Source organism: Ixodes scapularis, unplaced genomic scaffold (assembly GCF_016920785.2).
Source record: "Ixodes scapularis isolate PalLabHiFi unplaced genomic scaffold, ASM1692078v2 PGA_scaffold0__279_contigs__length_252992795, whole genome shotgun sequence".
NCBI lineage: Eukaryota > Metazoa > Arthropoda > Arachnida > Ixodida > Ixodidae > Ixodes > Ixodes scapularis.
Window position 1 is genome coordinate 42795041 of NW_024609835.1, and position 26927 is coordinate 42821967.

Consider the following 26927-nt stretch of genomic DNA (forward strand, 5'->3'; position numbering starts at 1 on the left):
AAAGCCAAAGCTAAAGAGCAGCGATCATGGATCTAATGAGGTTACTGAGAACAGATTTACTCTGTTTATGTGAAGAATTTGGTGTGGAGGTGGAGCAAAAGATGAAGAAATCTGAGATCAGTAAAGCAATTTCAGAGAGCGCGGAAGCAGAGGATATTAAAATTGCGTGGGAATTACTTCAGAACGCTAAAAGTGAGGCTGCAGCAAGAGAGGAACGAGCGCAGGCTGCAGCGAAAGAGGAACGAGAACAGGAGCAGGCTGCAGCAAGAGAGGAACGAGCGCAGGCTGCAGCGAGAGAGGAACGAGCGCAGGCTGCAGCGGCAGAGGAACGAGCGCTAAAAAGGCTAGAGCTCGAAATTGAACAACAGCGATTAAACTCGCAGAACAGTAGAGTTGGGGCTCCGGTACGAGCAAGTGAGGCCGAGTCGTATCAAATGAAGAAGCTCCTGCAGCCGTTTAAAGTTGGGGAAGACGTGGGCCTATTCTTAGTTAACTTTGAGAGGACATGTGAGAAGTTGAGCTTCGCCCCAGAAACGTGGCCGCAACGGCTTTTGACTTTGTTGCCCTGTGAGGCTGCAGAGGTTGTCGCGCGCCTTAATACTAGAGACGCGGACGACTACGACAAGGTGAAGTCGAGCCTTTTGAAGCGGTATCGCCTTTCTGCCGAGGCGTTCCGTCAAAGGTTTAGAAACGCATCCAAAAAGAGCAGCGAGGGCTACTCGGAATTCGCGTACGCGCTTAAAACCAACTTGATAGAATGGTTGAAGAGCGAGGAAGTGTACGAAAGCCGCGACAAGGTAGTCGAGTGTGTGTGCCTCGAACAGTTCTTTCGTAGCATTCCGCAGTCAGTCAAGCTCTGGGTGCAGGATAGGGTGGGAGTCGACTCTGTCGAAAGGGCTGCTGAGCTAGCCGAAGAGTACGCAACGCGTAGAAAGCTGAGCGGAGAGGAAAGCGAACCCGGCCGGAGCGATCAGCGCAAGCCCTTCCAACAGGGAAACGGCTCGCGAGAAAAAAGGCCCGAGAAGCCAGAAACAGGACGAAAGGTCCCAGAAAAGAGCGGAGATCCCTCGAACGGAGATCCCTCGAACGAAGACGAGGCACGGAAAAGCCAAAAAGGGCAGTTCGAGGCAAGGAAGCCGTTCCTGTGCTACAACTGTCAGGAGCCGGGACACACAGCGGCCAGGTGTAACAAACCGCGGGTTGTGTTCTCGTACGTGAGCGGTAGTGACAGGGACCTGGAGCTTCTTCGTCCCTATCTTCACGAGCTCCAGGTAAACGGAAAGCCGTGCAGGGTGCTTCGTGACAGTGCAGCGACGATGGACGTTGTTCATCCGTCGTATGTAACGACATCCGACTTTACTGGAAAGGTAGTTTGGATCAAGCAGCTGCTCGAGAGGCACGGTGTCTGTCTGCCTATGGCGAGAGTAAGGATAACTGGCCCGTTCGGAGAGCTAGTGACAGAGGCGGCTGTCTCGCAAACAGTCCCGTTGGAGTATCCCTATTTGTTTTCTAACCGGTCAGATTTCCTGCTGCGCGAAAGGGGTCAACAACTGGGAGGAGGACTAGTTCAGTCGTGTACGAGGTCCAAATCGCGTCAGCTCGCCCCTTTGTTAACGAGTGATCCAGAGCGAAAGGCAGCTGACGGGGAGCAAGCACTCCCAGAGTTGGAGGCAGAGAAACGGGATGAGGGGGTCCGGGTTGTAGAACAGCCCGACCTCGTAGCACCAGAAAGCGTACGCCGTCCCAACGCGCCGGCGGAAAAGGCGGAGGAAGACGGGATCATCAAAGGATCTCTCGTAGCTCCGGCGTCACGTAACTTTGGTCCTCTGTTACGAGTAAACAGAGTGTCTTTGACAGTCGAGCAGAAGAGCGACCCTAGTGTGTCAGGGTTTCGCGGTACAGCTCAGGAGATTGCTAAGACCAATGTGACGGGGCATGAAAAAGGCGGATTGTTTTATCGGCGCTATAAGGACCGCATTTTCACGTCTAGAAATCACGTGAAAATCGATCACTATGACTTCAGTGTAAGAAAAAGGAAAGGCAAATTTAACGGCAATGCCGATGGGTTGAGCAGATTTTTCTGATATATCACCAAAAAGAGTAGGAATGATCTCAGAGGTTTTCGTCATCCACGGGAATGAGGATCTAAGTGGGGGCACTTCGTTAAAACCCCCAAAAGGACCTCACAAATTGCGAAGAGTTTTTGTCTTTTGTATTTTGTTCATAGTGACCTCGTTGGAAAAATGAGTTTTGCTTTGGCGACAGCGGGTCTCGATACCCGAAATTGTCCTAAGGTTTTAAATTGCATTGTTTTAGCAGATTTTGGTAATCCGTAATCCAGTCTGGCGGGTCTCTGGCGGATTCCGAGCGTTTGACTGCGGTGTGGCGTGGTGTTGTGGGGGACGTTTCCGCTGATGCCTCCGTTGTGAGAGGTTTGGGAGTTTGCTTAGTGCTTGCAGCATCTTCTCAAGGCCCACTCCAAGCCCACCTCTTCAGGCCAGCGATAGTATCACCGGCCATTCGAGGTTTCCCTGGCCCCGGAGGGGCTGTTAAGAATGGAACCTTCGGCGACCTTCTTCCGAGTTTCAACGCTGCGGAAACGAGTCAAGACGAGTCCGGGACCGTCGCCTGCGTGACGGGGCCTGCGGCAACAAGTCTCAACGCGCCCGTGACGTTAGCGGGACGTGTGTGTGTGCGTGGTGGTTGGTGCGCTCGGGAAAGGGAGAGAGGCATGGCCTAACTGCGGAGAACTTTGGCTACGTCGCACTGGACGGCGGACTTTGTTGCATCGCACTTGACGGCGGGTTGCTGCATCGCACCTGCTGCCCTGGCGGGGAGTGAGGGAGAAACGGACCCTATATAAGGCGGAGCGCGAGGCTGCTCCGTTGTTCTCTCGGATTTGACGACTGTATCGCTACCATGTAATTAAACCGTTCGTTACGTTACCAAGTCTCCCACCTCCACTGAACCCCTGGGTTCTTCACTTCGGGGAATGGACGTCGTCTCGAGCCAGGAAGCTTCCGGACGTGCGGCCTAAACCCCGCCTCGAACAACGCTTAAAATGACAGTGAAATGTGTGGGCTCCGCGGAAAAGGAGAATGAAGACAGGATTTTCATCCCCACAAGTGAAAGCCACGTGCTTGTTAGACCAATTAATCGCCTACCTTTTACACCAGACCCCACTGTGGAGATGAAAAGACTGTCTTTATTCTCCATTTTCCAGGAGCCCACACATTTCACTGTCATCTGAAGCGTGAACGGGGGACTTTGACGTCAATTTCGTTGCGTGTGCTCGCGCACACCGGCGGTTGCTGGCTTGTAGAAAGATCGTACGCCACTTATTATGGACACTGGAATATTTGGTTCAGCATCACATTAAAGGCTGTGGGAGGCGAGGGTGTGGAAGACGACTGGGCGGAGGGCACGTGACAATTGGTCGGCCGAGAAGGCACAAGCTGGCGCCAGACAAAGCGTGCTGCGCGAGGCTGGGGCCGGCCAGCACCGATGGAGCCGGTCAGTCTCACGGCGATCTCCGGAGCAGTCCACCAGCAAGTCCCCGTTTACTGTGCGCTGCTTGCCTTTTCGCCACCAGCGAGGTTGGGACCAGGACCGGCGGGAACGGCGAGCATTGGTGATACCGGCCTAGGCCATGGCGATCCCGGAGTGGTTCCGCAGCGAGACTGGTTATAATAGCCAGGAACGGCAAGCTGCACGGCGCTGGCATGGGAAAGATGTAACCGCAGGCTTGGACACGGGCTCCAACTGCGAGCTCTGAACGGCGGGCGACAACCAGGATCGGCGTGCCCGGACTGCCGGCTATCGAGGACAGGCAACCGGGAAGTACAGTAAACCCATTCGCTGTCTTCTCGTTGTGTTGTGTCGCTGTCTGGGAGACGAGCGAAGCACAGACCGATCAGTTGGTGAATATTGAAGAGAGCGAACCTAGCCTAAATATGGCGCCCAACGTAGGGGGCGTTCGGTATGCTTCTGCTTCTCGTCGGCTCCGGGGAGTCCCACGGACTCGTTGAGCGGTTTGTTCATTAACGCTAACGATGTCTGTCGAGACAAAGTCTGTTAGAATTTGGGCGACTTGTCCTACAGCATGCTCAGCAGGTGCCTTCTCAATTCGAGTACCGAAAGGACTCGAAGGACAAGGTTGCGGACGCACCATCTAGAGCACCTCAGAATAGCGGTTGGGAAAAAGTGATGCAACCGGGGAGCGACAAGGAGCGCGAGTAAGATGTAAGAAAGTCTTCGAAGGTGGAGGAGAGGCACCGCATGTTCGCTGGAAGGCAGGATAACGACTGGCAGAAGGTGAAACAGCCAGGACTCGTTGCAGATTTAGGACGCTGAACGAGGGGACCAAAGATCGTGGCTTGGGGAGAAGTGGTGCGCAGGGAAGAGCTTGTCGAAGCCCGGTGAGCAGAGAGTTTTTTGTCAGTGGGTGTCGAAAAAATTCCGGAAATAGTTGTTGACACCGGGAACGCTGGCTGACGGCAGCGGGTGTCGGAAACATTGCGGGAATAGCAGTGGACACCGACAACACTGGCGGACGAGTTTGTCAGCGGGTGTCGGAAGAATTGCAGGAATAGCAGTTGCGACGGAAACGCTGCGGACGAGTTTGTCAGTCGGGGTAAGAAAATAGCGGAAATTGCAGTTTAAACCAAGAATGGTGGCAGGCGAGTTAATGAGCTTTACGATTCGTATCTGCTGGGCCGAGACGGCTTGTTGTTTAGCGTCATCCCGACGAACGTCAAAAGGCAGAGGGACGGCACTCCCGCCAGAGTGGTGGTTCCTAGACAGATATACGGAGGTTGCTTCGGATGTTTCGACTTGACTTTCTCTGGTCGTGGGAATGGCAGCAAGGCTCTTCATGTCGCGTCACGACCTGGCCGCGGATCAGGTGGGAGACATTCCAGTGGGCTTGTAGCTGCAGCCCAGGTTGCCTCAATTGAGGCGCTAATGGTTTAAGCGAACTTGCTCGCTGAGCTGCCGCCCCCTCCGAGGGCCGATATGTCCTCAGGCCCCGGATGCACTTGGGCGGGACGGGACGCTGACTCTTACATCGAGTCGCACACAGTGTACGCGGCCGTTGTAGAACACGGGAACACGGGTATGGTCCGGTTATCCCGCCGTGGCGGGATAACCGGACCATACCCGCGTTCCGCAACGGCAACTTCACCAGAGCACAGAAGGCGCACTACGACAAACAACGACGGCCGACAACAGTCAAGGTTGGCGATCTCGTGCTTTGCGACGCTCACACGCTGAACAATGCCCGCAAGGGAATTTCAGCAAAACTGGCTGCTAGACGTGGGGTCCCATTCCGCGTGGGGGATCAAGTGGGAGACAACGACTTCCTACTAAGTAACCCAGCCTCTGGACGTCGCCAAGGCATTGCCCACGCTGATCTGCTGGCGTTCTACCGCGGACCCTGGGAAGATCGGTCACCCACGGCTTCACGTCTGAAGAGGGGGAGAACTGTGAGGAGAGAGCAGCGCCACGGACCGAGCCGGAAGGTATAGCTGTGGAAAGAAGTAGAGGAGGAAGAGATTGTGGAAGTTGGAAACGGAACGGTATGCTACATGTGTGGGTGGATAAAGGAGTGTTGTTAGTCTCAGCACTACAGTAGAGTGTCTCCTCAGCTGACCACTCGTCACGTGTCTTCCGCCCTCGTCTCCCACAGGGCATCAGGAATAAACCCATCGGTCTCGCCTACGTTCCTCTTGTTAAAGTATGTTAACATTCGTTTCTCTCACAGAAAGATACGCCTACTTGCTGACACTCTTGTCAGTTACTATTATTCGTATAATTGCACTTTTTCACCCTCCCTTTCGTCCTATCCTTCTTCTTCTTTCTTCCCTCCCTTTCTTCCTATCTTTTTAAATTTCTGAACCTCCGATATTTTATATCGGTCTAACCTGGAAGCGATCATTAACGTCTTTACTTAGAGCTTGGTGCATCTCCACTTCAGTCCAAGTTCATAGGAGAGCATCACGCGACATTCAAATTCTCCTAGATGACAAAGCCATGTACGACATTTTTGCCGTTACCTAAGGAAGGCCAACACGAAGCATCTGTTGGATAGGAGTACTGCATCAGCTCTCAGCTCAGACACGTTCTCGGTGACGTTATTTAGGTTATGATGATAATGCAATTAATGCAAAGGCACACGCGAGCTGGACAAGAATAATGAAAATAATCCCCGGAGAAGGGGAACAACGGGAACAAAGGACAAACATACATCAGTCACCTAGCTGTGTTTGGAGATTTGTGTTTGTTCTTTGTCGCCCTTGTTCCCCTTCTCCAGGGATTATTTTCGTCGTTATTTAGGTGCAACCGAAAATTTAACACTACGGCTTCGTTATCCAGGAGTTGTTGCTACATCGGACCCTTTCCTTTGTCCAGTGAACGCCAAAAGTAGAAACGAAAGTCAAAATCGTACCTTCCCTTTGTGAATTTTGCACCCTTCGTTAAGGACTACGCACAGCCATTTCCAAACCTTGACAGTTGAGCATCTCTTCGTCGCGGTCATGCACAATTCTGTTAGGCCGCGGTGGCACTGATAATGCATCATACCAAAAAAGGTCTGCAAACACTGTCTGAAGCGAGCTGCTTCAGACAGTGTTCACACTGGTCGTACAAGAAATCTCTGCAGACATCTTCAAAGCACACAAACAAACGTGATCGCTCAGGTAATTCTATCATCATGTCTGCGGCAAACACCGCATCGTCTCTATATGAGCGAGCAGCGTGATTGTGACTTTAATATGGAAAACAGTTGGAGATCGACGGTTATTGCGTGCGTTGGTTGCGTGCCAGGATGGCCCCGTTGTCACTGTCGGTCGCGCACCACAAACGCACTTCCCGTCCCATCACGGGAAACCGATCAAAATTTCAAGAAGAGTCGCAACCGTATGAGAGTGCTCTTAGTTCAAAGCCGGCGCACGGCGTGAACAAAAACCATTGTACATTCCCCCGAGAAATACAATACCCCCATGCAGCCGTCGATGCGCGAATTTTCGTCAGTCAGCCGAGTTCCGACACGGCTGCAGGAAAAGTAAACAGAGGTGCGGGAAGCTCCGCTTTCCGCAGACCATCAGCGCAATTGCGTCTTTCGCTGACACAGGTCAGATTCTGGCAGCGCTCAATTTTCGCCGGGCTGCTCATTTCCTCCCTTGGGCAATCAAGGGTTCCGTAACGCCCAGGTTGCCCAATCGGGGGATTACTGCATCTTGGTTTCCTGTTCGAGGACGAACAATCAACAGAGTTTGAACAGTGCGCCAGAGGACGCCAGATGATGATCTCCTCTTGTTTTACTCCGCCTACAGATGTTTTCACATTCTCATATTTAAGTGTGGCATCGAGCCTAAAATAAAACGCTTGTGCCGCTGTCAAACATTCTTCCGAAAGCTGGAGCTCCATTGTCCGCTAAAACGTTGCGGTTTCATGACACTTTACATTATTTCTTTCGTCCTCCTGTCGAACCTTATAAGACATGCATTCTCCTTACTTTAGAAGATGCATGAACTCCCCACGCGCTGCTGTGCCAATATCGCCACATTAGTCGCACAGGAACCAGCTCAATAGGACTTCAAGCGCCACTGGGGGCGGCTTTAGGCAACACCATTTAGAATACTGAAGTCCTTCGAACTCTTCCTCTATGGAGCGCCATCCCAGTCCGATGGCGCCAACTCAGCAATTGGACCCAAGCGCGATACCGAGCGCCATATGACGCGTTGATTGGACGCGAGGCCCAGCCGAAGGCTGACGCACCGCTCGTGTCCAATCCGTGTCTTCGCGCGACCTCACTGTGATGACGTCAAATTCTATTACAGAGGCCTTGATTATTCCAGGTGGCGTTGCCTTAGGTGGGTGCGAATGTGCTTCGTTTCACCTTAAGTCCGGACGAAGCCGACGTCACGAGCTGATGAGACCAATCAAACAGCGTCAAAAGCGCGTCCACATGGAGTTCGTCATGTCTGTCTACATGCTTTGTTATCGCTGAACCAAACCAGCACAGGGAAGGCCCAGTTAATCGCAAGTTTGACGCTGTTTGATTGGTTCCGTCAGCTCGTAGCGTTGGCTGCGTCCGGACTTAAGGGGACACGAAGTATACCCACTGGGCAATAAAGTTTGGTTCGACAGGTGGCGCCATCTCATGCGGGATTTTTGCAACTCTGAGACGGCCGTCTCAGAGCGAACGTCCCAGTGCCCTCACGAACCCTGATGCAGAGCTCGCGTCCAATTGTTCGTCGGTTAGGCCTTCCCAAAGCTGTCCATTTTGGCCACCAGCTGCGCTGACTAACAGCCGAACCGAGGCGCCTCGTGTTTACACCCACGGGGCTATAGACCTTTCCAACAAACGCCTTCTGCGAGCTGCCATCTTTTCTTACTGGACTGTTAAACGCCTTCTGAGCACGCGCAATAGCGCCTCTTGCGAAAAAATCGTACGCCGCGCCTGCGTAACAGTCCAGTGACTCGACATTTGTCGCCTGGGCGATAAGGGATGGAAAGGTCTATAGTAGCTCGATTTGAATAGTGTGATGTCATAATTTGCTTATTTGAAGAAAAATGATAACTAAAGAAAGTGTAGAAGTCTTTGTGCTGTGAAACTAAATAATGACACAGTGCTATTCGCTTCGAACCACTATAATTTGTTTCACCGCAAGTCAGCGAATTCGAGGTTAACGAGCCTTTGGGACCGATCAAGAAGTGTTGCAGAGCAATGTCACGCCGTTCGTCATGTTTCCGCCGGTGCATGCTGTCATCGACTGAACCATTCAAGCTCGAGGAGAGTGCCGTGACTATTCATCTTTAGAATGCGTGTCCGTGTTTGTTTGCTTTTGACTGCACTCTCATATATAATTAGGATTCCCTGTTTTCCTATAAATCTGAAATACCCCCAAAACATTCACCGGTAAAATTTTCGTCAATTCTGGATTATTCAAAAAACTCCAAATTCTGGGGTCAGAATAGCAAAATAAAAAACAATAAAACGCAAAAATATGGTGTGTTACCAATGAGAGCAAAGAGTCGGTGGTTCTGAGCAGTGGCCACTTTAGGTTCCTTTGTAATCTCTGACTACTGAGAAAAGGGTTCACTGTTTATCTCGTCAAGTTTCGTTCAGAGCAATAGGTCATTGTACTTCTGGGTCACGACAAAAGACACTGTTCCGGTTTCCAGTTTGGAGCATACTAGTTGTGCTTCTTAGAAGGTGGAAGGTTTGTGCTGTTATTATAACAAAGAAAGCTACAAACCTGTAGGTTTCATAGGAGAACTGCCATAGCTTCCATGCTTCTCACTGACTACGCTCCCCGGTAGAGTATTGACTTTAATTCAAGCAATACTTTTTTGCGAGATTTTTCGTGGGAAAGTTAGGGTTGACAATGGCAAGGGCGCTGCAGTGCCAAATGCAGCCGCGGTAATATCATTCGAGACAGGCAAATTCTTATGAATTAAGGGTACATTTGTCTAGCTGCTTTTTATTGTTATTGTTAATCGAAAAAATATTGGACGCACAGTAGGACGAACTTCTAAATTTCAAACAATGAAAAGTCTTTAAAAAAGATCTTCGTTAAATCTTGCATTTTTAGCGAAAAATAAACTCCAAAAACACCCTCCGAATTTCAAAAAAAGAAAAAATAATAATAAACTCCGAAAACACAAAGTCCTATTTATACTAACACAAAGTTATTTTTTATTATTATTGAAGAAAAAAAGAGAACTACCACATGTCAAGTTACATGAAAATAAACCGCAACCTCTTTGCGGCACACACTCAAATGGTATCATTTCGAGCAGAACTTTGCATTGACCTAGCAATTGAGGCTTAGAATTGCGAATAGAAAACACACTTTCGACATGCTTCACTGGAAAGTAAAAATAGAAACGAACTTCTTTGGCGTTGGGGTCGACAGCCATCCGTGACCGCCAAATACCACAGAGCGCAAGGAGAAAAAACAAATGTGGTAAGCCACAAAGTCTTCATTGCTTACACCCGAGCAGCTTATGCCTGATAAGCTAATGCAAAGCTCTCTCTTAACCGTGCGTTGCGAAACGTCCCCCCCCCCCTTTCCCAAAATAACAAAAAAAAAACAAAAAAAAAACACTGGGTCCCAGGAGAAAATAAAAACGTGTTCGAGAGTCTCCGGTGGCTTGCATAACAGACACTCCGCCGACCTTAAGAGATTCATGCCTTTTTTTTTTTTTTTTTTTAAGAAACTTTTTAACAGGTTACGTACTCCTATGGGATTTAAAATAGAAAGTTTTGACCGGTGACGGAATTGATATTCGTTTCACTCGCTTTAGTACATCCGGACCCCGCTCCAAACAACACTTCGGAACAACGGTGCCAAAAAGAGGCCTAACACCAAATCACGTTTTAAAATTTTCTTGCTTACACCAGCAATATAAAGGAAAACGTACAAACAAAAAGTGCAGGGCAACGAGATAACACAAGAAAAGTTGGAAGATGAGGCGACAGTTTTCAATATTGTAAAACCCGTTTCGGGTCTTACAACCCGAGACGTTTGTCCCACGTCTCGTAGGACAAACAAAAAAAAAAGCAAAAAAGAAAAAAAAATGTGACAGCACAGACGCAGGTTTCAAACTTAGCTGAGCATTGATTCACCCAGCCTCGCTGCATGTTCTCTGCAATTTCTAGCGACAGTTTCGTTTAAATCAAATTTTGTATCAATGGGTGTTCCTGGTCTCGCAAAATAAAATGCGACGCCAGTTGCCCAACAAACAAATGTGACAACCCCAAACTGCCGTCATGTACGCGATGAAACAGATTATCATGCCTCATAGGCTCTCAATACGATTTCCAAATGAATGTCGCGAACACGCGGTGAAAATTTTGCACTTTCATGCGGGCACAGTGAATGAGTTGTAACACGTATACCATAACTTGGTAATAAGAAAAACATTACTAACTGTCGCTCGAGCAAAAATCGGCAGGTCGCATCTCTTCCCCCGGAGAAGCACACCTATCGAGGTCGAAAGCGACACCCTACATAAGATATCTGTTTTCACGGAAACAGTTTAGGGGCACGCCGATGTATGTGCACGGCGCACGGTCCCTGCCCTAACGCCTTCAAAAACTAAAAGCGTTTTGGCCCACGCGGCGCCCCATGCCAAAATCAGCGGCATTTTTCCCGATTCGCGGCAGCGCCTGTGGCCTTACAGAAAATTTTCACTAATGCCTGTCACACTGATACGTTTCTTATCACTACAAAAATACTGCAATATCATCGGCGTAGCAAATTATTTTTATCTTTGCGTAACCCAACCAATACCAGCTACACTGGGCACTGTTCAAAATTCTCAGGCACAACAGCCCCAAACACAAATTAGAATTTAAAGGCGACAAAGAACTTTGCCTAACTCAAGATCAAACATCTATCGCCTTGGTCGGATCTTCGTTGACAATTCGTCTAGTTGTACAGTCTTTGTGTGCCATTCTGGTATACTTGAAAATGACGCTGCCAATATTGGCGTGTTCCAGAGCGTCAAACAGAACGTCATGTTTCACAGATCAAGTGGCTTATTAAGATTTATCTAAAGCATGGCGTCCTGCCCGCTAGACAGAGTGGGCTCTACTGCTTGGTCGCCGCTTGCACATTCCAGCTCATGTCGATAGCCACAGTACATACTTGGTATTGTTTCTTACACGTGTCGGAACCGCGAACATTTAACGATGGTATGCATACTTTGATGGCTGGGTCGAGTGCAAAGTGAACTGTAATATGAACAATATGACGAACCGCGTCGTATGGAACGTGGGAGGGCACCCAGTGGATGCGAAGACGGATTTCCTTTATGCCGGGGTCATATACGAGGCAGCGGAGACCCGTTTACCTGTGTAGTGTGGCTAAAGAAACATAATTCGTTTGTAATGCTCCAAAAGAATTGATATCCGGCAATACGCCGGCTCCCTCAAGCTGCTCTCGAAAATCTTCGATGCAATTTTCTCGCAATTTCAAATCACCAAGAAAAATCACAAAGTTCAAAAACGTCATTCCAGTTGGCATCAGCGGCAACACAGTCTTGCATTCCTCGTGGAACGATGACGACGCGTCGAAACGGGGAACCCATGATTCCAGGGCCTTTCGCTTTCGCTGCCGCAAAAAAAAAATACATGAAACGAAGTAGACGCTTTTCCAGTGCTTATCGCCCAGGCGAAACAGGCCTCGTCACTAAGCAGTGGGCGCATCGTGGCGTCAATATTCCGCGTAAGAGAGCTACTTCACATGTTCAGAACGCATTCCACAACACCAAATACAGAGTGGCAGCGCGTAGTAGGTGATTAATTGGAATGGTCTTTAGTTGCATACACCTATCTAACCTCAATTCCATTTAATATTTCTAAATTTTCGATGACCGACTGGTTTAGTATAGCATTCAAGGCAACAAGGCGCTGTGTCCAGGTACTTTATGTTGGAATGCCGGTGAAAAGCTCACCGACTTTCGTGGAGATGAAAAAAAAAGAAAAAAAAAAGCTCACCAGGTTTTTTTTTTTTGTTTTATTAACTTTGGGAAATTTAGTTAGCCTTGAATTATTTGTTTTGCAAGGTGGTCATTATAATTTTAGAGCAGTAGTGGAACCAAAGTTGCAGGTGCCTTCTACGCAGGCGGTACGCATTTCAAAGATGGACGTTTCACTGAATCCCTCGTCCTGCTTTCATATCGACCGTTTTTGAGTGATTCTTGTTATATTTATTTAAATGTAGGACATAGCCTGGATAGAGAAAATATATAAACTTCTTAATTTGTTGATCGGAAGAGCGTAAGCCTGATTCACATAGGGCGATTTTACCTGCGATTTCTCAGTTGCGACGTCGCTTGTGCGGAAAAATAGCATTCTGCACGGGTGCTCAACGTCACAGCTGCGAAGTCGTAGTTGAAATCGCCCAGTGTGAATCTGGCTTGAGAATTCAAAGTATATATTTAAGCAAAATGGCGAAATATGAGGATTTGACAATAGAGTGCCCAGCTACTACATAATTTAAGACATACCACGTAAGAGTAACGACAGCTGCGATGTCACAAACTGCTTATGTTATTTTCCCTAGCTATACTCTTCGAGTACCATTGCATTAATGTATTATATTAGTTATTTTATTTCATTCGTGCCACTCATTATTTGTATATGATAGTGTACTTGAAAATAACACTTATCTGCTAGTGAAGTGCAGAATAATCGCTTGCCCATGTGGCATTCAAGCAGTGCTTCAGTTGAGCGAACGCTCGGATCATAGATTCGTAAATGAGCTCGTCTCCTCGTCCGACAAAAGGCTTGTGAGCTTTTCTTCGCATCCGACATTTTTGGGGTGACCCTTTTTCCTATGAGCTTTTCTGTGACGCCTGTATGTTCAGTCTTCGTTGTCTTCTGTACGACTGCAGCGATTAATGCTATATTGTGTGATTATAGCAAGCATTGTATAATTTGAAAAAAAAAATGTATGCATGCAAGATGCACATTTTTTCTTACCTTAGTAACACTATCGTTTGGCAAGGTAAAAGTAAAAAAGTAGGATTGTGAGATAATTTTTTTTAATATCGAATAGGACAAAGTCATCCCTAGCTTCAAGAGATTAAAGAGATTTGGTATGTTCTGGATCTCCCTAGCACTGTAAAGGTTACGAATGACGCAGCGCAATTAAATTTGTACGACTATTTGCGCGTCCATACAAAAAAGTGACCCAGGAATATTGCTTAGCTGTATTTCATCAAAGCGGGAAAGAACCGTTTCGCCCGGAGCGTCGTCATCGGTCGTTGTTTTTGAAACTACGGAACGCGAACCCCGTTGCACGTTCGTTTGCCCAACTTCGAAAGTTGATCGTGGCCAGAAATGCCGCCGTCACAGCGCAGCCTGCGATTGGACGGCAGGAACGCAGACTTTGCGAAAAAATTCTAAAAATCAACAAGCATCATTGCTGCTGCCACTGCCGGCACTGCGTCGTGGTTGCTCTTGTGTTCCAGCCACGCAGCCGCCCGTCTGCTGTCTCGGTGCCGCATCACAGGCCCGAGTGGACAATGGGGCGTTGCGCCCCGGTTCTGCTAGCGCTCAGCCTGCGTGAGTACCCAAGTTTGGAACGTTCGCCACACTCATAATGCGCATTTGTCTGTGTTATAAGCAGCTTTCAAGGGCGGAAAGTAGGCCCCGCAACTCTGTAGTTTCGACGGAACATCGCGTTGCTTAGGTGTTAGGCGAGCTTCAGCCAACTCAATTGATCCGGACGTCTTGAACCGATAACCACCGCAGTGTGTCGAGCACTCACACCAGGCAGCCGCCTCGCTTTCAAATATCGCGTTTTGATCTTCGCTGTGTCCATCAATTTACAGTATACGGAATTGTGTGTCAGATTCAAATCATGTTCAACAACCAATTGAAGCAACGTATGAGTCCTTAGGGCTTCGCTGCTTTCGCCGTCGTTATTGTCGTATTCGTGATGAAAAATTGAAGTCATGCTCTTTCAATAGACTAATCTCACAGCCAGTTCTGTTACGCCACCGCTGCCGCCTTGCATCGTGGGAACAATGCTCTTTCTTCTGCACGCGCGATGACCTCGCTGAGGGTCTGCGCAAGCCGAGCACGGGGCGTCACAAGCTGGCTCATTAACTGGCGCCTCCTTATGAACTACAGGTTTTCCCGCTCATTTTAATCCAAGCGACGACCAATTTAATCCCGGGGTCACTCAATTTAATCCAAGCGCCATACAATTTAATCCAAGCGCCACACAATTTAATCCCGGGGTCAGTCAATTTAATCCACAATATATATATGCACTTATTGTGTTCAGTGGTCGTGTTTTGCTTACACATTTGGTAACTTAGAACAATTGTTTATACAATTTGAATTTTCGGGGGAGCAATTGATAATTTGTTCACTAATGTGATTACTTTGAGTTACTAGTGCCACTATTGACGAGGCTTAACTGATATGTTGATTACTCTTTTTACAGCGCAGCTCTTAGGCACCCGTTTCCGGCTTAAGCGCGTTGCCGTCGCCGACGCCCTCGGCGTAACCACGCGGTGCATGATGGGCAAATTCCCCCGCTAAATTCAGCGGAAACTTTCCCCGCTAAATCTAGCAGAAAATTTTCCCTGCTAAATATAGCGGAACATTTTTACTGCTAAATCTAGCGGAACTTTTTCCCCGGTAAATTTAGCGGAAAATTTTCCCCGCTAAATCTAGCGGAAAATTTTCACCACTATATTTAATGGAAAATTTCCCCTGCTAAATTTAGCGGAAAATCTTCCCAGCTGAATTTAGCAGAAAATTTTCCCCGCTAAATATAGCGGAAAATGTTCACCGCTATATTCAGCGGAAAATTTCCCCGCTAAATCTATCGGAAAATTTTCCCAGCTAGATTTATCGGAAAATTTGCCCCGCAAAGTCTAGCGGAAAAGCTTCCCCGCTAAATCTAGCGAAAAATTTTTCCCGCTAAACTTAGCGGAAAATTTTTTCTGCTAAATCTAGCGGAACATTTTCCCCGCTAAATTTAGTGGAAAACTTTTCCCCGCTCTATCTAGCGGAAAATATTCCCCGCTATATTTAGCGGAAAATTTTCCCCTGCTAAATCTGGCGGAAAATTTTCCCAGCTAGATTTATCGGAGAATTTGCGCCGCAAAGTCTAGCGGAAAAGCTTCCCCGCTAAATCTAGCGGAAAATGTTTCCGCTAAATATAGCGGAATGTTTTCCCTGCTAAATCTAGCAGAACATTTGTCCCGCTAAATCTAGCGGAAAATCCTCCCAGCTAGATTTAGCGGAAAATTTGCCCCGCGATGCTTAGCGGAAATTTTTCCCCGCTATATCTAGCGTAAAATTTTCCCCGCTAAATTTAGCGGAAAAATTTCACGCTAGATTTAGCGGAGAAAATTTGCAGTGCCAAAGCGCGACACTTATTGTGGTGGCTCACGCAACGTCTGGAGCTAATAGGGCATTTTCGTAGATCGTTTTGCTGTCCCGCAACGCTCTCCGCAACCAGCTACGTTAGCCGGAACTCTACAGTCAAGGCCATCGGCGCGCCGGCGCAGTAGCGGCTTCTCCGCTGTGGAGGGCTCAGCGGAGGGGGAAACGCGGCCTACGAAAACTCCCTATTGACGTTTTAAGCGTGCGGCACGAGCAGCACCGACGGAACCGAGCTCCGGGCTCGAACGGAACAGCACGAGACTGGCAGCGTTCGACGGTGCAGCAGGGCGGTCTCAGCGGAGCCCCCTTTTGATGATCTTTTTCAGTTTTATTGCGGTTATAAAGATCAGTTTGTTAATGTGCATCGACGAACGTCTTTCCTGAACCCCACAATTTTTCCGCTAAATTTAGCGGGGAAAATATTCCTCTAGATTTAGTGGGGAAAATTTTAAGCTATATTTAGTGGGGAAAATTTTCCGCTAAATTTAGCGGGGAAAATTTTCCGCTAAATTTAGCGGAGAAAATTTTCCGCTAGATTTAGCGGGGAAAGCTTTACGCTAGATTTAGCGTGAAAAAATTTTCCGCTAAATTTTGTGGGAAAAATTTTACACTAGGTTTAGCGGGGAAAATTTTCCACAAGACAGCGGGGAAAATTTTCCGCTAAATCTAGCTGGTAAATTGTTCGCTAGATTTAGCGGGGAAAATTTTCCGCTAGATTTAGCTTGAAACATTTTCCACTTGATTTAGCGGGGAAACTTTTCCGCTAGGCTTTGCGGGGCAAATTTTTCGCTAAATCTAGCTGGGAAAATATTCTGCTAGATTTAGCGGGGAAAACTTTCCGCTAGGCATAGCGGAAAAAATTTCCGCTAAATTTAGCGGGAAAAATATTACACTAGATTTAGCGGGGAAAATTTCCCGCTAGACTTGGCGGGGGAAATTTTCCACTAGACTCTGCGGGGCAAAGTTTTCGCTAAATCTAGCTGGGAAAATTTTTCGCTAGATTTAGCAGGGAAAGTTTTCCGCTAGATTTAGCTGGGAAATTTTTCCGCTAAATTTATTGGGGGAATTCACCCATCATTCACCGCGTGGTTACGCCGACGGCGACGGCGACGCCGACGCCGCTTAAGCCGGACACGGGTGCGTAAGAGGTGCGCTCTAAAAAGAGGAACCAACATATCAATTAAGTCTCGTCAATAACGGGACTAGTAACTCAAAGTAATCACATTAGTGAACAAATTATCGATTGCTCCCCCAAAAATTCAAATTGTATAGACAATTATTCTAAGTTACCAAATGTGTAAGCAAAACACGACCACTGAACACAATAAGTGCATATATATATTGTGGATTAAATTGACTGACCCCGGGATTAAATTGTGTGGCGCTTGGATTAAATTGTATGGCGCTTGGATTAAATTGAGTGACCCCGGGATTAAATTGGTCGTCGCCTTGATTAAAATGAGCGGGAAAACCTGTAGTTATGGCGGCGTCACGCAAGCGTGGAACGCTTAGTGAGATCGGTCTGTTCCATTACATTCCACTCGCAAGTTATATCTGGTGCTTCTGTAATTAAATTAGATTAATTTAATTTAAATTCATGAAGTTGCCAAATAGCGTTCTTTTGTCACATAATGCGTTTTTAAAATATGGGAAACAAAAAAAAAAAAAAGTGGGCAGCAAACTCCTGGGCAGTTGTATTGCACCTGAAACGTTCCGCATTTCGCTATACTTCGGTGAGGCTTGCTTGGCCCGTTCGGCGTGTTCGGTACATGCTGCTGTGAGTGGGTCTTCATCGTCGTGTGCGTCTTATTCGATGTTCTTGCTTGCGGTCGCGTCTTTGGGCGTTGGTTGTGATCGTATAGCAGCCCGCCTGGCCCGTAGATCCAGTCGTCTTTGTCCAACCCTACATTCTTCTGGGACTGGCGCTTACGCTCTCGGCGCTCTTCAACGGTTAGTTTGGTTGTTAGCTTAACGCGTGGGCATGCATACACTTGATAGCAGTTCCTGGAATAAAAATGCCGACAATAATCGTAGTTAAAAAAAACAAGAAAAACGGGGTCGAGCTTGGGTGTGACGTCATACGTGACGTCGTACCTGGCTCAGACTTTCAGCGTCGAGATAATAGGCCGCTTCACAATTTTTTTAGACTCCTTTCCTCCCCCCGCCCCACACGCACACACGCACACACTTTTCCCACCAACAACGCAAAGAGCGTGTCACACTGATACGTTCAATCACAGAAAACAATGCGAACGAAATATCTACTGTATATTTAAAGTACAGTTTAGCAATAATTTTTATTTGTGTAAATCGTGCCATACTCCACAGAAACAGCTCAGATGTTTTTGTTTGTGAAAAAGTTTTTTTTTTCTCGCGTTCTGATTTGCTTGAAATAGGACGTTACGCAACTGACAAAGGGGAAGGTAGAAAACAAGCTCAACGCTCCGATTTGGGCTTAAGATTTCTGCTTCTTGTTGGTTCGTAACCTGATAAAAATCTGACTCGGTGATCCTTTCATTTACATGCAAAACTAATGCCCATAAAAGATAGATTGATAGACTGATAGACGTGGATAGGCAAATGCCCATAAAAGCAACAAAATAGACAAACGGCAAATAAAACATACTTTCGGAATTCCTTTTTCTGGGAAATGCACGATTTAAGTCATAGCAAAACCGGTCTGATATCACCTTAATTTTTATTCTTCACCCTGATTTTGAGACGTCTTGCGCGATTCGCTCTATCTGGCCACCAGTCGTGGCCAGCCGACACCACACAGCATCCACGGGGTTTCCTGCCTTGAATTGGGGGAATGACTGCCTCCGTCTATCGTCGTACACACTCGATCGCCAGCCGAGAGAGCCGTTTCTGCAGCCTTGGCGAACCCGGTATCTCGGTGCGCTGGCGGCAGCCCTCTCCACCTTCGCCGCACGAACATGTCGGATGCGTGATGCACACGCGTTCTTTCGGACGCGATGGACCCACACCGCTAAGGGGAGGATTTGGTACTGTAGACCCACTGTCTACAGTACCAAATCCTGTGATAGGCAGTGTTAGCGGTAACGCGTTACAAGTAACGGCGTTGCAGGTAACGCGTCACTTATTTCGGTAACTTAGTAGCCTACTCGTTACATTTTCCCAACAGTAACGGGTAACGTCCTTACGTTACTTATTTCTAGCGAACGTATAACTACGTTACCCGTTGCATCTTCTTCCCAAGGCCTGAAAAAAGTAGAGATGAAAAAGCTGATGTTTTTATACATTTTCTGTCATCGCCGAACCAAATCATAAGCAGAAAAGCTACAGTGATTTGCGCTTCTGACGCGGCTTTATTAGGTCGTGGCTTCAGCTGCATGTGAGCTTAAGCTGGAACGCAGTATAGGCGCCAAGTCGTTAATTACTGCACTCACTTACATACCTTCAAAATTCTGCTTTATTTAAATTGGTTTTAAATCCGTTGTGCCTTTCCAGGTGGCGCCGATAAAGGTATATTATTTTATGATTTTTCTTTCTCACCCTTATTTGTCTTTTCCCCACACGAAAAGTCACACTTTAGAGAAACCACAACGCCCACGCCCCTTGTCCCAATCTCGTAAAAGCTTTCGAAAAAAAATTTTTTTTTGTTATAATTTGTAATTTATAAATAAAAAGTACGGCAAAAGTAATGCGCCTTACTTTTTATTGGTAACGGTAACCCGATCCTTTTATTTTAAGGTAACGTAGGTCGGTAACGCGTTTCTTTATTGTGCCAGTAACCAGTAACGTATTTCGTGTTTTTTGTTTTTTTTTCCTGTAACGCCTACAGCACTGGCGGATAGACGCATACCCTCGCACCACTCCCCTCTATTGTGCAGTTGTATCAATTCTTATGGCCGCTCCAGGTAGCACAGCGTGTATCAAAGGCCACCCATTCCACCCTTTGCCTGTCAGTGCGGGGTGTGCGGAGGTCAAGGAGCTTAGAAGACCGGAAGCGTGCATGACGTCATTTCTTTGAAGCCTAGAAATAAAAAGAAAACACGTAAACAAGAAGGACGTAAACATCATCAAGGTTTGGCGAACACCAAGAGGCCCCCAGTGACGCGGGTCACGTGTAAACAAAATGCTTGTTTTCTTTTATTATTATTATTATTAATATATATATATATATTTTTTTTTTCTGTAATTGTTTTGCTCCGTACGGTCACGCGCAGACGTATTCAGGGCGGCTGGGCGGAAAAAACGAAAATGTGTCGCGTCGCGCGTCGCCGTGATGGGGCTTCGCTGCGTGAGCGACTGCAAAAGTGGCACCAGTTGTTCCTCCGCGGGAATTCCGTTTCACCGCTAAGGGCCTGGTTAATAACATACAGAAGTTTGCAGTAATGTGAAATAGTTAGTGATCCTCCAACGCTCACCGAACTGAGAAAGCGTCGGGTTTCGTTCCTCGGCTACCATCGCGGTAATGACGACACCATCGAAGAGGATCCGAGTGTGCGGACTCTCTGACTCTGTGCACTTCGATGCAGATGACAAGGGGCAGTCGAAAGAAGAGTTAGAACGGACTCCTGCAGTGACAATCCATACGTTGGCTCCTTCTAATCCGTACTGCTTCTCCCCTACCCGCAGGTGAAGAAAACACACACCTGGGACGTTCGGGTGACGGAGGGGGATTTAACTGTTATATACAAAACTACATCGGGCGCGATGCGCGCTGTCCAGTCAGTACGACACATGTACAGTGCTAAAATAGACACAAAAAGAAAACAAATCAAACTAAATTGCGACAAAAGCCGGCCGACGGCAGCGTTGACGCGCAGTCGTCGCCTGGCTAAACGTCTCAAACCGAACCAAGTCGTCAACACCCGCAAAGTTTGAAACCGAGTTACGTATTTTCCGCCAGTCACAATATCTTTATACAGCAACACGCTTATTGGGCTCTGATTGAACGAACAAGTATTAACACTGGGCCAGGAGAAAAAAATGTAGGCAGTGGTAGAAAAAAAAAACGGGATAAATAACGTAGAAACGTTGTCTGTCCCTGTTTCTTTTTCCACCCCTGTCCAATTTTTTCCCCTCCCGCCCCAGCCTCGGGTTAAAGTCGTCGTGGTACACTTCCGCTAGCTTGCCTGCGCACAGGCGAGCCACAACGGGCTCCTAAAGTTAAAAACAAACAAAACAAAAAACGGATTTCGGGTTTCGGACGGCGGATTCCGGCTTTAACCGGACCGTTCTTTACTTGGCGCCACGAGGCGGCAAACGGAAGCGCAAGCAGCTGAACTAAGTATGACTCACAGGAACCTGCTGCAGTATAGGTGACCGTCGTCGCGCGCAGCTGGATCCCGAATTACGAAGCGTAGTTCCCGATGTGATCTCACAACGGTACGGGGCGGTTTATAAAATGCACAAATGAATAGAGAGCAGCGGGCGTATAACGTCACGACATCGCGCAGCAGCCAATTGATAGCGTAGTGGGTGCGATAAACCATCTCTCTCGTGATGAGGAATCACGTGAAATAACTTACGGCACCTCCAGCATTAGTGTACGTCGATCGTGCAACGCACTAAAACTAGTCAAAGCTTCCCCGTAATCAAGCATAACAAATCCCACGCATAATGTACGGACAAGACAACCTGTCCTAACAAGCTTTTATTTATATGCTACTGAGAGTGTACAACTTTAGATCTGGACAATACGCAATAAGTGTCGAGGTGTGACGTTCACGTTAAGATTAAGCTGATCTATTCACACCTAAGAAAGGTTTCGCGAAAGCGTCCCGTAAACTCGGCTCCTTACGAAGAACTACGCACCACGGCATACCAACACAACAAAACTTTTAATTTTTGAATATGCTCAGATTTTATACAACCCGATGTTACAATCGTAGATTGGGCAACAGAACGGCGTTAAAGAGCTCCTCGTTTTTTTTTAAAGTAATTTTTACGCAAAAAACTTTAATTTATACCTTCGTTACCTGTTGCTTCCGCATTGGCTGAGAGAGAGAGAGATAAGTTCTTTATTATAAAGATGTTGGTATTCTTTAAATGACACCGGCTACTCCATAACGAGACAGAGAAAATCGTGCCGTAGAAAAGTGAAGTGTTTATAATTTTTTTGCACAATTTAATAAATATCATTGGTAGATGGATTTTTTTAGTGTAACAAGAGCCGCCATAAAAAGTAGAAACATGATAAACTGCGCCTCCCGTTTCTATATGGAAATCTTAAAATATTGTGTTTTTTTTTCGTACAGTTCGTGATTGTACGAGCAGTACAGTCGCACAGTTTGTGACTGTATGACTCTACTTCCGTGTCGCACTTCTCCCGCCGCCCGGGAGAAGGGAGACACAGAAGCCGTGCTTTGACAAAAAGACGCAGAGGAGCGTTTTAATGTCCAGCGCCTCCACCACTTCCGGAATACCCAGCTAGCGGGTTCTGACCTTCGCTGCATGTTTCAACAGCAGAACGAACGTATTCTAGTAATCGTTAGCCAAACCGGGGGATCGAAGCACGTGTGCGTGTTGGCTAGTTGCCCTCCCTCCTACCAACTAAAATAAGCTTCTTCGGGCATATGCGGTGACTAATGGTGAATTCCGCTCGTAGATCCGGAGCGCTTTCCAAAATCCGCGAAGGAGGCGAAATTCCGCTCCGTGGGACCCGCTCCGAATCGACGAGGGGAAGATAAACTTGCATTTTTAGAGCGACCTCCCCCACACCCCTCCCCACCCCTTCTTCCTCCGCCGTACAAAATGGCCGCTGCTCGAACTTCACAAGCCCACCAACGCCTCAGCCGGCTGATATTTCCGACGACTAGTGACGACTGTCACTGCTTAGCTGCAGAAGTAACACGCGACACAGGCCGGGCGAAATTATACGTACCGCGGCGCCCATGTCACAAATAACGAAGACGTCCGCGTTCGGCACCGTCACATACCTTTCGTCCGCCTCGAAGCGGCGGGGCACGGACAGCGATTGCCAGCGGTGGAGTTCAGATTTGTAGTACGACTTTAATAAACACAGGTAACAAACCATCACTTGCGCGGTCGTTGCCTAACCACGTCTTGCTTTATTTCACGGAAAAACGCTGACGGAATGCAGTGTAAAAAGGTAAACAATCACTGGCTGCAGAATGAATAGGCCTAACCTTGCGTCTGCCTCCGGCTTTTTTGTCGTTCTTCCTCTCACGATCACAGATGTCAGCGCTTACGATTTGCTACGCTCCACATTCCGGGCTTTTTATCCCTGATCTACGCGAGGTAGAAGCGTTCGAGTCGTCACAATCCAGAGTAAACAACCGACGCACCCGAACAGATCCAACTCCACGACCCGACCGGCCCGCCGATTTCTCCAACCTCGCCCCGCATGCGCATCGCCGATTTAGACGGAAATCACGTGGGCCGCTTTGTCAGCTTCCGGAGAGATCCGTGAAAACCCGCAGAGCAAGTTCGGCGGAGTTTGGGGCGCTCCGTGGAGCGGGCGCTGCCAGAGATCTACGAGCGGAAGATGACCAACTTGAGCCAGAGATCTGCGAGCGGAATATGCGCGCTCGAGATCTGCGAGCGGAATTCACCATAAGCCATAATATCCTCACCTCAAAGTCCCCTCCAGTTGATTTGTTTTTTCCTTGGAGAATGAAACGCGGAGGAAGTAACGAGAGCGAACCAAATGCGGCGGGCTCAAGCAAGAAGGACGTTTTGAGAATGGTCATTCGGAGAAGGTCAAAACGAGAACACGCTAAAAATGACAACCACCCCCCTTCCTCTGTCCGCGTTTTGTTTTTGTTGTTGATTGCTTATTGATGTTTCCACCTAATCGCACCCACCCCACAAAAACGCAAAGAATACCGTGGGGTCTGGCCCCTGTTCACGCCTGAACGTTGTAAAAGCTGAACATTGCAGGCCAATGAGCTTTGCGCTTTTGTTGCACGTGACTTCCCGCTAGCGGGTTTGTCTAAGCAGAAGATGCTTAGGCGATGTGACACCGGCTGTTCGTTGTAAAAACAAAGTTGTTTTATAAACTCTGCGTTCAGTTTAAACGGATATCGACAAAAGCTCTCGCCGCTTTCGACGGCAAGCAATGAGCAGGCCGGGGAGCGCTGCCGAACGGGCTTCAGACTTCCAAGCCGCATTCTTAGAAATGAGGACGTTGTAAAAGTTCCAGTTTGGGCCGGTGGGGATTCACGTTAGCGGACTGTGCATGCGGAAAGTTATACCAAAACTTAAGGGAAGTAGTGAATAAGCAGTGGCTGACATGGACACTCGAGTTGAGACAGGAGAGAGCAGCTCGAAACGTGCGACAGACGTGGACGCGTGCTGATTATTGATGATGATACTTATTGATAGTTTATTAACGGCATAACCAATTCACCTGTGATTTTGAGCATTATTATTTCAATTTGACGAACAAAAAAAAAAAAAAAAAGAAATCATTTGATCGGGTGCCGTTTTCGGAACGTATCCAAAAGCAAGTAGAGCCTTTTGTTCTCACTACTAAATCGTATGCATCAGCAAAAATGGCCCTTTAGCAACACGAAGCAGTCAGTGCGAACATGTGGGAGTAGTTTTTTGGAGTTCGCCGATGTTGAATTTGGATGATCTCAAATGGTGTGTGTGTGTGTGTGCTGTCTCCGTTAATAAGGGTAACGCCCAAATTTATTCGTCGTGTCATTTAAAAAGCACCACGAAACACAGACAAGGAAGATAGACATAGATACAGATCTTCCTTGTACATGTCTCGTTGGGCCAGTTGGGCCACCAACTGGCCCAACTTTCCACCCTTGTATACGACATATGTTCATGTAATGCAACTCTGTCTCGAACAATCAGCTCAGAACTCATGTATCTTAAACACCGGTTTAAGTCATTTATAATTTTATAGATTCGACCTATTAAAGTTATTAACCTAAACATATGTGACAACATCTACTGAGAGCATTTGATCCTCGTTTTAGTTTAGACGAAGCAATAAATCCCACTCCGAAAACACGCAATCAACATTGTAAGGCTTTTGTTAGTTTCTTTGGAGTAACGTAAACGTAATCGAGTACAGTAACGAAGTAATTAATTGATTACTTTTTACGACGAGTGATGTAACGGTAATCAAATACGTTTTAAGTGGAGTACTTGTAATTAGTTACCTTTTTCGAGTAATGGACACAAGTCTGTTTCGACAGGAGGGTGATATACCAAAATCGGTGTATGGAGAAGATGAGCCGTTTAGAATTAGCCGATTTTAATGCCATGATGAACAGTACGAAATAATACACACAGTTTTGAAACCACGAAAAAAAATCGGTCGTTTTTAAAATCTTAGGTAATCAAAGTAACGGTTACTTAATCACAGGGATGGGCATGCAGTATCTCAGATACAAGTATTTGAAATATGTATTTAAATATTCTGTGTGTTTTGCATTTGTAGTTAATTACGAATTGGGTAATGTATTTGGCGTGTGTATTTAAATACTAAAACGTGGGTATTTCAAATACAATTGTAATTAAATACAATTTTGTGGGCGAAAATACATCCCTCAAATTTATTGTCACTGTCCAGAGCAGGAACAAAACTACGATCTGCAGGGAATGCAGTGTCTCTCAATCAAGCACAAGCGTTTAGTGACTGTGATTACGGTGCTAGTCCAGGGTAAGAATAGTGACGAAATCGACCTTCGCAGGCAGACTGGCTAAGTAAGTGCCTGTGACAACTTGTGATGGTTTCCAGCGTGATTTCCATCCATATTTTTGCCTGGAACATTCTAAATGCGCGGGTCGTCCAGATTTTCGTAACTGGCGCGAGTTGCAACAATAAAAAATTCTCTAGCTCGCGCTGCGCGTCTTGGTCGTCTCGGTTCTTTGTTGGTCCATACCAAAATGTAATCGACAAAAAAAAAAAAAGCTGCTTGAAGCTATGTACTTTTTTCACCTATTACGTCCAAGCTGATTACGTTTTTTTTTTTGTGATTATATTTCTATTGCGTTACCAGAGCCTCGCACACTAACTCCCGAGTGTGCGATGAAAATTAAAGTGAGATATACAGAAACCCGTTGCAGGTGCCCTGAAGTCGCTTACGCAAATCTCGAGGAATGTATCTGGAAAAGTATTTGGATGAGACCAAATACATTTGGATGTATTTGTATAATGTACTCAGGGATGGGCAGTATTTCAAATACAAATATTTGAAATACGGATTTCAAATACTTTGTGTTTTTTGCATTTGTATTTAATTACAAGTTGGGTAATGTATTTGACGTGTGTATTTAAATGCTAAAATGTGGTTATTTCAAATACAATTGTAATTAAATACAATTTTTGCGGGCGAAAATGCATTCCTCAAATTGACGGTCACTGTCCAGAGCAGGAAGAAAACTACGTTCTGCACCGAATGCAGTGTCTCTCAATCAAGCACAAGCGTTTAGTGACTTTGTGATTACGGTGCTTGTCCAGGGCAAGAATAGTGACGAAATCGGCGTTCACAGGCAGACTGGCTAAATAAGTGCCTGTGACAACTTGTGATACTTTCCAGCCTGATTTACATCCATATTTTTGCCTAGAACATTCTAAATGCGCGTGTCGTCCAGATTTTCGTAACTAGTGCGAGTTGCAACATTAAAAATTATCTAGCTAGTGCTGCGCGTCTTGGTCGTCTCGGTTCTTTGTTGGTCTATACCAAAACGCAATCGACAAAAAAAAAGCTGCTTGAAGCTCTGTGCTTTTTTCACCTATTACGTCCAAGCTGATTACACGTTTTTTGTGATTATATTTCTATTACGTTACTAGAGATTTGCACACTAACTCCCGAGTGTGCTATGCAAAATTAAAATGAGATACCCAGAAACCCGTCGCAGGTGCCCTGAAGTCGCTGACGCAAATTTTGAGGAATGTATTTGGAAAAGTATTTGAAGGAGACCAAATACATTTGGTTGTATTTCTATATTGTACTTAATTGCTTTTTTGGAAATGTAATTAGGTTTGTAATTAAATACATTTTTGACGAAGTATTTTGTATCTGTATTTCGACACATATTTGCATGTATTTTG

The 26927-nt window shown here is 46.7% G+C and overlaps 1 protein-coding gene across 1 annotated transcript; it reads left to right on the forward strand.

Moving 5' to 3' along the window:
* Positions 1-200: 200 nt before the first annotated feature.
* On the forward strand, positions 201-2274 carry LOC120837396 (the record flags this gene model as incomplete). The annotated part of the gene is made up of 2 exons (XM_040206715.2): positions 201-257; positions 312-2274. Coding segments are annotated over 2 exons (1830 nt in total), but the record flags the coding sequence as incomplete, so codon positions are not given.
* Positions 2275-26927: the final 24653 nt, after the last annotated feature.